Below are 12075 nucleotides of genomic sequence, written 5' to 3' on the forward strand. Positions count from 1 at the left end.
GGACTTTCCACTTCCGGGACGGCGGCCCGCGAGGCTCAAAGTGCGTCGCCCGCTCACAGACCAGCAACTCCGCGGCCCGCCCGCCCCGCTAAGTCCGCCGGGCGCGCGCAGCGCCACTTCCGGCGTGCGAGGCGGTGACAATGGGAGCGGCGCGGGCGGCGCCGGGAGGCAGCTGACAGGCGTTTGCGGCTCCGCTTCATGGCCGCTCTCCCGCGCAGCCTGCGCTGTGTGAGGACCCGGGCGGCCCGTGGCCGTCCGCAGCCGGGGCCGGAGGCGGGAGGCCGATCTGGGACGTGCGAGCCGCGCCGCTGAGGCGCAGCATGTGAAGCGGAGACGGCCTCGAACGCGGGGCGAGCCTCTCAGCCGGCCGGCATGGCCACGACGGCCGAGCTCTTCGAGGTGGGTCCCGGGGCTCGGCGGGCGGCGGCGGGGGAGGGGCGGGGACGGAGGCCGAGCCTCGCTCGGGTCGCCGGGGCCGAGGTGCTGGCGGCGGGAGCCCAGGCTGGGCGAGCCGGGTCCTCCGCGCGGATCCTCGCGCCGAGCGGGGCACCGGGGGCCACCGCAGCCGGGGCACTCGGAGACCTGTCCCGGTGGACGGCCCGGCAGGCTGGAAGCGGCACCGGGTAGCTGCCGGCTTACCGTACAGGCTGAAAGCCTGGAGGATGTTTTAGGACAATAAAGGCCTGCTTAGCCTCAGCGGTGGGTTTAGGGCAGCGACACAGCTCACGGCGTTTAATTGCTGTGGAACCACCCCGCTGCTACTTAGAGAATCCTTAAGGTGCGAGGTGCTGTGGGCGGTCAGATGTATTTCTTTAGTGTCTGGATACTTCAACTTGAAAATTGGATTTGGTGGTGTTCGTCGTAAGAAGCTGTGGTGTTTGAGATAATGGAATGGGTGACAAAACAATGCAACAATGTTTCCTTATGTGAAAAAAAAATAGAAGTAGAGATAAGAGGAAAAATAAAGGCTCTGCCGGGCTTCCTTCCTATCAACAGAAGTGTAGTTGTAAAGCACACTGCGGTTCCAGTAAGAATGTCACCACGGGTGAAAATCGGGTCCTCTCGGTTTGAGCTTCAGCGTGGATTGTGGCTTGAAATTTAAATGCCGTGGTTTCCATAACAAACTCAACTTTTTTCACTGTTACTTTTTTGTTACTGCACCTTGGCTTGCAGTTCTGCCTAGCACAGACATCGCATTTGTTCAGTGAAATAGCATGCTTAAATTGTAAGTTATGATGAAAGTGATTTGAGTGGAGGGTTATAATTAAACTTAAGAAGAATTATTGCTTTTTCTCAGGTGTAGTGTCTGGAGATGCACAATATTAGCGTCACTAATCATAAGATTCTGCCATCTGTTTATTTACACTGGGTCAAGGAAACCGTCTTAGTCCTCTGAACATTTACTGTGTATCCTTGATCAAAATACTAGGTAATTCTGTAGTTGCTTGTTTCAGTTTTTACATCTTTACAGGCTTTGAGATATTTAAATAATGGGTTTCACTAGTCACTAATTAACAGAAAACCATCCCATTACCCTACTGCTACAGTGAGTTCTCTTTGATGCTAACAGTTTTGTCTTGGATCATGCTCTGTTTCCTTTAAATGTATGACCAGATGAGTCCAGTAACTTACTTGAAAAGGTGTTCTCTTTCCCAGGGATGAAGAAAAGGGGGTGAAGAAATGTGTGTTTGTTCTCTAGGTCTTGCCATTTAGTGAAGAGTTGTTAAAGTTGTTTAACTTAGACCAGTTCTGTAGTAGCTGATTAGGTAGCCCATGCTGGTGCAGTCACCAGAAGGTTCTTAGAACAAACTTAAACATATGGATAGGTCTTATAACTGAAGTGACCCCCCCATCATATGTATCTTATTTCATCAAAATTAAAACCATTGTAATAGCTACAATTAAATATTATCAGTTATGTATAATTAAGGAGTCTATTTGTCTTTTCCTGAATTGCTGAGTCTAACCCTGCAAGGACTCTGCTCATGAGTAAGTCTTCATTCCCCAAGTGAAAAGTTGACTTCTTTGCTCTAGAAAGGGGAGAGTGAAAAAGGCCCCCAGTCTTTGCTGCCATTTCTGCAGCTACTGCCGTCACTATAGGTTGCAGATCTCCTGTTTCCTAGTCTAAGCCACAGCTGGAGAACTGGGCGAAACAAGGCAGGATGTAGTCAAGGATATTTTGTTTTTATGCATCCTGGTTTTCATGTACTACTAAATAAAATTGTACTTTCATTTTCCACATTAGAAAAATTTAATAGAAACAAAGTAGAGCTTTGAACCCATGAAATTTCATTGTTAACTCGGCTTCTTGTAAAATCTTATTATTGGTCTGGTGACTCATCTTTTTTAACAGACAACTTCTGACAATAAAATCAAACTGTAGGATCTTTCCTCAGTTGACAGAATGATTTATTAATAGATGACTCAGTGGTTGCAATAATGTGCTGGAAGTTTCCCAGAATACCCTTCTTAGTTTGATTTCTTGTTGAGAGGTCTGAAAGAATCCATCTGTGGTTTTCTGAGTAATAAACTCAGGATGGCCTATCCGAACTGAGATTCCTCAGTGGTTTGGGTTAATGATATATTCAGCATATCAAAAAATAGCTTGAATGGTAAATTCCTTTTCTGTTGCTTCAGACATTGCTCTTTTACTTCTACTACTGAAAATACTTTCTTATTCCTTTGGTGAATGTCTCCCCTGTCGTTCTTACATATTCTTCCCATTTCTCTGGGCAGCGTACATTTTATAGGAGAGTTCATTATTAAAAACTAGAGTCAGTTATTCATTCAGGAAATATTTTTGAGTACCCATCAACTTCCAGATAAAGTGCTAAACTTAACACTGCATGTCTCCTCAGACGTGCCACAGGAAATGCATTCGTGCATTGATGCAGCTGACATTGCAGACATTGTTTAAAAGATCACAAAGTAAAATTCTAGGTGGGATAACTGATAAACCCGGTGCAGAGTAAGGGCACACGCCTCTTTCCTGGATAATTAGGAAAGGTTTCATGTAATATCGTAAGCTAGGTATTGATAGAAGAGTAGAAACTTCAAGCAGGAGGAAGGAATTCTAAGGCAGTGACAGAAGGTAACTCATATAAAGGACACACATGTGCATGCTTGCCTCTGTGTGTGTGTGTGTGTGTGTAGGGCATGGTGGCTCAGGGCAAGTCTTGGATGATAGGAGTTTGTGGAAATTTTGAGACAGCTTTTGTAGGTCGTGCTTGAAGGAACTGAGGACTTTTCCCTAGTAGGTTTAAGTGAGTCATAAGACTACAGTTAGTGTGAAGAATGATTTTCAGTGGGGATTACAGACTGTTATTGTCATCGACATCTCTTCCTGTCATTTGTTAATTCTTCCAGAATTGTCTGTTGCTGATTCATTAGCCTAGATGTAAAAATCTTAAACTAGTTTAATGGGAACAGAAAAATCAGAGAATTTGGGGAGACATTTTGAAAAACAACAAAAAGAATTTGGTTACTAAGAAGTTAATTCATGTGTGTGTGAAGTTGTAAAGGTAGATGATTAAATATGTTAACTTCTGCAAAGAAAATTGGTAGAACCCTGTCAAAGAGAAAAAGATATATTAACTTTAAGTATATATATATTAAGGAGAGAAAAAATGAATTTTTTTTTTTTTTTGGTTTTTTTTTTTTGAGACAGGGTTTCTCTGTGGTTTTGGAGCCTGTCCTGGAACTAGCTCTTGTAGACCAGGCTGGTCTCGAACTCACAAAGATCCGCCTGCCTCTGCCTCCCAAGTGCTGGGATTAAAGGCGTGCGCCACCACCGCCCGGCGAAAAAATGAATTTTTAAGTATGTTAGGCTGGATCTAGTGGTACTGGTCTATAACCCCAGCTTGGGGCAACTTAGATTCTTACCTCAAAATAAGTAGAAAGAAGGCTAAGGACATGCTGAATTCCTGACTAGCATACAGCACTGTGTGTTGTTTTTAACCTCCAGCATTGCAAAAAGGAAAAAAAAAAGAAGTATAGATTAAAGCAGGATTTTGTAGTCCATACCTGTAATCCCAACAGTCAGGAAGTGGGCAGGAGAATCAGTTCAAGTAACTTGGCTACAGAGCGAGACCCTGTTTCAAAAAGCCAGATAAAACTAAAACAACAAAAGGGGCTTTTTCAAAGTATCCTATGAAGATATCAGAAGGCAATCACTATTAACTGTAAATATATATGAATAAGTAACTTAGAAGGAAGTCACAAGAAATTTTAGCACTTTAGAAATGATTATATGGATAATAACTTGGACCTGGATGGATGACATCTATCAACTGTACATCTCATTAGTTGGAGGATTTGAGCAGGTTACCTATGTTCTTTGTACTGCAGTTTTCTTATCGTTGAAGCTTATTTTGAAGATTACCTTAAATTTGATAAACTTCTTAGAGAACGATAGCCGCTTTGAATTTAAGTATATTAGTGGGACAGGAGGGACCTGGCATGGTAGTGTGTATACTTGTGATTATGGTGTTGGTTTGCAGAGCAGGCAGAATGTTGAGTCTGAAGTTAGCTTGGGCTATATGGCAAGTTGCCCCCTCCCCCTGGGGAAAAAAAAAAACAAGATTGAGCCTCCATCAGGGAGAAAAGCCTTTCAGATAGTCACACTAGAGAGAGTCATAGCCGACTACAGGGAGAGAGTACAAAAGTGACTGGAAAGGTGTGTTACCCATGGTGTCTGCAGCAAGGTCTGTCACCCTAAAGTGTGACTCACGCTCATCCTTTGGAGTCTGTGCATCTGGAAATTTGAAGAAAGGGATTTACCAGGGGTGAGGAAACACACACATGACAGCAGACACCCAGACTAAAGGACTCAGAAGGCCAAAAAATTCCTCTAAGAGTAAAATGTTTTAAACTCAGTAATTTCAGCTTGATCCAACTGAAAAATTAAAACAGACCTTTGAGCTTTCTTTTCTGTTATCCTCATTTCTTGGAACTGAAATAAAATAAGTAAATGAGATGAAAGAGTTGAGTGAGGGTGATATTTAAAGACCATTCTTATTTTAAAAATTTTAAATCTAATTTTGTGATTTTGTAAATCATGTAGAAGATACCATTAAATTCTGTTACTTTTCCTTTGGAACCTAAAACATGAGCTATTTTTCAGAAATAAAGCATATTCTTTAATGGAAGAGAGATTTTATTTAATATAACCTAAAAAAGTGATACGGTTCTAACTACCATTGTTGAGTTTTTTTAAGCAGTGGTACCTCCTTCAAGATTGTATTGGTAGTTTGTAAAAAACTTTTAAAGTTTGTCTTGATTTAGTATTTTTTTTTTTTTTTTTTGGTTTTTTGAGACAGGGTTTCTCTGTGGCTGTCCTGGAACTAGCTCTGTAGACCAGGCTGGTCTCGAACTCACAGAGATCTGCCTGCCTCTGCCTCCCGAGTGCTGGGATTAAAGGCGTGCGCCACCATCGCCCAGCTAAATATTTCTTATAGTTTATTTAACTTTAGTTTATGTGCATTGGTATGAAGTGTCAGATCCCCTGGAACTGGATCTTCAGACAGTTGTGAGCTGCCATGTGGGTGCTGGGAATTGAACCCAGGTCCTCTGGAAAAGAAGTCAGTGCTCTTAACCGCTGAGCCATCTCTCCAGCCCCTTGATTTAGTATCTTAATGTGCTTTATTTTTCTACCTTTCCAGATTAATTGGAGATCTATCATGGTAGCTTTCAAAGAAGGATTTTAGAGTGCTTTTCAAATAACCAATAATCAATAAATAGAGTTTATTAATTTATAGTAAATATATAAAATATTCATTAACAAATCCAATGGGTCAAAGAGGAGGGCAAAATCATTTTCTTTCAGTGTTATTGTATTAGGCTCATATTTCTAATATATCTTTTATTGGTAGCACCATGTAATGCCAGTTTCTTCTGGTTCATGAACTAATAGTTTGGGATTGCATGTATGAGATGTGAGTTTCAAGAGCCTTTAAAGAGGGTTTGCACATATCCCTTGCTAGCCAGTATTTTGGCTTGTTCAGCATTGTTGCATTGACTACAGATGGAAAGGAAAAACAGCATGTGACAGAGCTTGCCTTTGCTCTCAGTTAAAATAAGGAGAAGAGAGTAAGTTAGAAAAAATTGTTATGAAACAGTAAGACTGTGCTGGTGTCATAAGACATGATCCAGCTACTTGTGTCTGAGGCAGGAAGATTCAGAGTTCAGGGCCTGGCGGACAAGAGTGAGTCCAGGGCCAGCCTGGGCAATGTAATAAGGTGTTGCTGATAGTATGTTCCGTGCAGAGTGCTTATCTAACATGTTTGGATCCCTGCATTAATGTTTGTAAATGAACAAAAGCCAAAAAGGAACAAATGACAACAAATTGCTTTTTATTGACATTTGAACTTTTATGGTTTGTAGGGGTTTAAGATGGAAAAGTGGTGGTGTTCATGTGGGGAAGAAATGGAAACCTTCAGAGATTTGAGCTAGGCTTTAGTGTCTTGCTCCTTTTTGTTTGCTTGGTTTTATTTGTTTGTTTTTTGGTTCATTGTTGTTGCTACTGCTTTAACAAACAATAATTTTGAAAAGAAATTCACTCTTCTCAGTGCTTGGAATTGAAATATCAAGGTGTTGGCATTTGGTGAGGGCAGGAGTCAGGAGAGAGACTGGAGTAAGCACATAATGTTTGGTTAATGAACTCATATTCTCAAGCTTCTTTATAACTGTTGATGAAGGTAGAGTCTTCATTATCTAAACACTTTCTGTTGTACCCTGTCCCACAACACTGCTTCATCAGGGATTAAGTTTTGGGAAGCATATCCAAGCCATAGGAAGTTGTGTTAATAGGGGGAAAAGGCATTCTGTAGAATAAATTACATAACCCCAGATTAGATAGCTGACGGGCTGATGGGAGTGTTGCTGTTAGTTTTGGGAAACAGAAATCGGGGTAAGGTGGCTCAAGGTGAGCTTTAAAACAGACACATGAATGTAACCTCAATTGAGATTGCTTGCTTATGAAGAATAAAAGGTAGCAATGTTTTAATAATTTCTGCAACAGATACAAACATCATAAATAGAAAAATACACTGTAGGCAACAGTTGAACTTGTGGTTTTGTTGGCCTAAGGTAATACAGAAGTACTTGACTCTGAAATTCTGTTCTTTCACCTAGCTTGTGGGGGAATTACTCTACTTTCTTTGAGTTTGTGGGTGGTTCTGACACATTATGTTGATCTATTTTGATTGTAGTAGTGTATTGGTAGTGGAAAATTAGAGTTGATTGGTTTTGTTTCAATGGAGATTTTTATTCTTGATTAAAAGGAATAGTTCCCATGTGATTTCTCCATGCTTTGTCTTTAATTGCTAGTGTTTAGAAAATGTGAAACCAATTTACACAGTGGCCTATGATGTAGAGCTAAATATAATATGATAGCATTTTAGTACATAGTTTGACTTTTGTGCAGGTTTGAGGATTGAAAAAATTGCTCTAAGATGGGTGTGATGGCTCACACCTTTGATCACAGCACTGAGGAGGCAGAGGCAGGTGGGTCTCTGTGAGTTCAAGGTCAACCTGGTCCATGAAATGAGTTCCAGGACAGTCAGGGCTATACAGGGACATCCTTCCTGGGGGGGGGGGGCAGAAAAATAAATAAATAAATACTCTAGCAAAGCAAAAGATGGACTGAGAGGTTGTTACTAGGCTTATATGTAGTGATATTTTATTTGTATTTTAATAAATAAAGTTTGCCTGAAGATCAGAAGGCAAAACAGCCACACTAGTCAGCCATATAGGCCAGGCAGCGATGGCACACACCTCTAATCCCAGAAGTCACACTAGTTAGCCATAGAGGCTGGGCCGTGGTAATTCTGTGTGGTGCATGTCTTTAATCCCAACACTAGAGAGGAATAGGGATGAGACAGGAACTCATGCTCTTTCAGGCTGAAGGTTTCATGGTGGTAAGAGCTCTCCAGTGACTCTGCTCTGCTTTTCTGATCTTCAGGTTGAACCCCAATATCCGTCTCTGAATTTTTATTATTCATGCTGTTTTTGGTGCCCAATGTTTTGGGTACGAAATCATGAAAAAATCATTTGCTGTGGCTTTACAACCACCAGCTTAGGCTGGAGCTAGACACGACTGGAGTCACTGCACTTCTGACTAGATTTTTCTTTTTTTCTCTTTTGGTGGGCTCTCCCTGAACTCCCTTCTCGGGCCAAACTAGGTAGTTACCTTGAAATCCAGTCAGGCTTTCACTGTTCTAGTTAGCAGCAGTAAGCTTCACATCTTCATCAACATCGTCTGCAGATTTGGTAAGACAATTCGGAATTCTTAAAGGGAGGAATTAGTTAAAAGAGAGAGTTTTTCTCACATTAAAAATTTGGAAACACTGGACAGTTTAAAAATAGAATGATTAAAAAAAATTAAAAAAAAATTAAAAAAGGGGGGCTGAAGAGATGGCTCAGAGGTTAAGGGCACTGACTGCTCTTCCAGAGGTTCTGAGTTGAATTCCCTGCAACTATATAATGGCTCACAGCCATCTGTAATGAGAATTGGTGCCCTCTTCTGGCCTGCAAGCATACACACAGACAGAGCACTGTATACATAATAAGTAAATAAAAAAATCTTTTTTTAAAAAAAAAAAAAGAAAAGAAAATAGAATAATTAGAGCCGGGCGGTGGTGGCGCACGCCTTTAATCCCAGTACTCGGGAGGCAGAGGCAGGCGGATCTCTGGGAGTTCGAGGCCAGCCTGGTCTACAGGAGCTAGTTCCAGGATAGGCTCCAAAGCTACAGAGAAACCCTGTCTCGAAAAACCCAAAGAAAAAAAGAAAATGGAATGATTAACTGAGAGGATAATTAATTTAGGTGAGATTTGTGTAATGTCAATTATAATCATTTTCAACATTATCGTTTTTGCTGTATCGGTAAAGTTGGTTAATCTGAGTGCTAAGATAAAGGCCTTAGGCTGGGCGGTGGTGGCGCACGCCTTTAATCCCAGCACTTGGGAGGCAGAGGCAGGCGGATCTTTGTGAGTTCGAGACCAGTCTGGTCTACAGAGCTAGTTCCAGGACAGGCTCCAAAACCACAGAGAAACCCTGTCTCGAAAAAACCAAAAAAAAAAAAAAAAAGATAAAGGCCTTAGAAAAACTTAATAAAACATCACAAAGATATTCAAATCCAGACAGGAATTTAATGGAGAACCAATTTCAGTTCTGCATTATAAGAATGGAGAGGAACAATTTTAGGTTTTCAAACAACTAGCCTTAAATATATCCAGTAACCTTACAGGAATTGCCAAATGATAGAGTAAGAAGAGATGAATGGACTCCTGTGCCAATGTTAGCTTTAAGGAGAGTCAAGGAAGCAGTAGTCTCATATGGCATGCATTTACTTTTTGTGAAGCAAATGTTAAATTTGTGGTCAGTTTATATTAGAATTATTCCTAAAGACTAGATACAGTTGGTTAAAACTGTTTTAGAGCCTGGTTCACAATGACAGAGGAGTACCTGGTTCAGAGAAGAGGCTAAGAGTGTTGAGCATTGGAGTAAAACTAGAGGTATGGAAATCTCCCAAGATCAAATTCTTGGAGAAGGAAATTATGCTACTGTAGAAAGGCAATCTCTGTATGATGGTCACATCCTGGCTTTATGCTTTACGGCAGTTTTGAATGCTTGGAACAGAATTGAAGAAGTAGGAAAGTGTAGTGTGGGGAGTAGGGCTCCTTGTTCCATCCTGCCCAGCTAACTTATACCCGAAATAATCACATAGAAATTGTATTAATTAAATTACTGCCTGGCTCATTAGCTCTAGCCTCTTATTGGCTAACTCTCACATCTTGATTAACCCATTTCTATTAAATCTGTGTATCACGACGTGACTGAGGCTTACTGGCAAGATTCTAACCTACGAACATCTCATGCCGGAGATTCATGGCATCTGCCTGTCTCTGCTTTCTTCCTCCCAGAATTCTGTTCTGTCTCCCCTGTCTACCTGAGTTCCGCCCTATCAACTAGACCAAGGCAGTTTCTTTAATAACCAATGAAAGCAACACAAATACAGAAGAACTTCTTATACCAGGAAAGAAGATTGAATAATTTACTAAAGTCATAAAGGGCTCAAAAGAAACCATGGATTTCTTACAAAGATTCACATTGCAGTAAACAGAATGATACTATATCAGAAGCAATTGAATCTCTAGCTTTTGAAAATGCCAGTTTTCTATGCAGAAGGATCATTAGGCCATTAAAAGGAAGGTAGCACCTTTGGAGAATGGATTCAAGATACAATGAATACTGAATTTCATGAACATGATGATGCATGGATAGGAGAGGTAATTTCCAGAGGCTTGAGTAAAAATTGAAATGTCAGCTATTATAATTATGGCAAACAAGGTCACCTTAAAAGGGACTGTAGATAGGATGTTCCTAGAAACAATGTTTTTTTCTAAGACTAATCCATTCAGAATGCCTTTCCCTTCTGGATTATGTGTAAGGTGTGGCAAAGGCGGGTATTGGACTAATGAATGTAGGTCAATGAGGAATATTCAAGGAAATCATTTGCCATCAGGAAACTCTGTGAGGGGCCTCATATGCCAAATATGGTTCCATTGTTTCCTGTCATTGTAGAAGAAATTCCTTCCCAGAGCAATTAAAGAACCTAATGCCTAGTGTAAGAAATCATACTGCTCTGGATATTAGAACAACTATAGAAGAGAGAACAAAAGTTTCAGGAGAAACCATAAAGTGAATATTTTGGCAAACTTCTATAAATGAACAAAGATCAAAATTAAAAATATGAATGAATGACATCATTGAAGGTCTGGTACAATAATTTCATCAGAATCTTGGCATCCAAATTGGCCTCTTCAGGATGCAAATGTTCAGTTTTCAGGAATAAGAACTTTATCTCAGATGGGCCGGTCGGTGGTGGCGCACGCCTTTAATCCCAGCACTTGGGAGGCAGAGGCAGGTGAATCTCTGTGAGTTCGAGACCAGCCTGGTCTACAAGAGCTAGTTCCAGGACAGGCTCCAAAGCCACAGAGAAACCCTGTCTCGAAAAACCAAAAAAAAAAAAAAAAAAAGGAACTTTATCTCAGATGAAACAGAGCAAGAGATGGGTTGAATGAACCAGAAGAACAAAGATGAATATTAAAACCATATGTAGCTAACATAACAGTGAATTTGTGGGGCCATCATTTGTTATAGCAATGGAATGCTCAGATTAACATTCCTCCAGTCTTAAAAATAAACCATAAATTAATGCATGTTTCTGGGAAAAATAGAAGGTTTTGTAAAGAACAGTCAGCAACCATTCAGGTTGTACAAGAACAGGGCACAACAACTGCTGATATTTCAAAGGCACCAAGAGCCCTGCCTTTAAAATGATTGACAGACAAACCTGTATGGGTAAGCAATGGTCTTTAACAACAGAAAGTGCCGGCTTTAGAACAGCTGGTACAGGAGCAACTAGATGCTCAGCATATTGAAGAATCAGTCAGCCCTTGGAATTCTCCTGTATTTGTTTTTAAAAAGAAATCTGAAAAATGGAGAATGGTGATAGATCTCAGTGCTGTTAATAAGGTGATTCAGCCAATGAACTCTTTACAATCTGGAATTCCTCTGCCTTCCCTATTACCTAAAGGATGACCTCTTATAGTTATTGATTTAAAAGATTGTTTCTTCACTGTACCTTTACAAGAAAAGGACAAAGAAAAATTTGCCTTCACATTGCCTACTTAAAATATTTCTCAGCCTGCTAAAAGATATCAATGGAAGGTTCTGCCATGGGTAATGCTAAATAGCCCCACCCTGTGCCAATATTTTGTAAGTCAGCCTTTGGAAATGATATATTTCAAGCAATTTCCTGAATCTATAGTTTGCCGTTACATGAATGACATTTTGCTTTCTGATTCAAATGTAGATACTTTAGAAAAAAATGTTTGAAGTAAAGAAAATTTTGCCTTGTTGGAGATTACAAATTGCTGCTGAAAAAAAATACAAAGAGGATAATCTATTAATTATTTAGGCTATAAGATAGGTTTACAGAAAATTAGATGCTAAAAGGTGCAAATTAGGAGAGATCAAATAAAGACTCTTAATGACTTTCAAAGATTGCTAGG

At 40.5% G+C, this 12075-nt stretch overlaps 1 protein-coding gene across 1 annotated transcript in view; it reads left to right on the plus strand.

Annotated features, from left to right (window-relative positions):
• Positions 1-130: 130 nt before the first annotated feature.
• Exoc5 (exocyst complex component 5) overlaps positions 131-12075 on the plus strand; it is a 64664-nt gene continuing 52719 nt past the window's right edge. Inside the window, exon 1 of the mRNA XM_057786044.1 lies at positions 131-399. Coding sequence (XP_057642027.1) covers positions 373-399 — 27 coding nt within the window. The 5' untranslated portion in view covers positions 131-372. The remainder of the gene's footprint in view (positions 400-12075) is intronic.

This window comes from Chionomys nivalis, chromosome 12, assembly GCF_950005125.1.
Source record: "Chionomys nivalis chromosome 12, mChiNiv1.1, whole genome shotgun sequence".
Lineage (NCBI taxonomy): Eukaryota > Metazoa > Chordata > Mammalia > Rodentia > Cricetidae > Chionomys > Chionomys nivalis.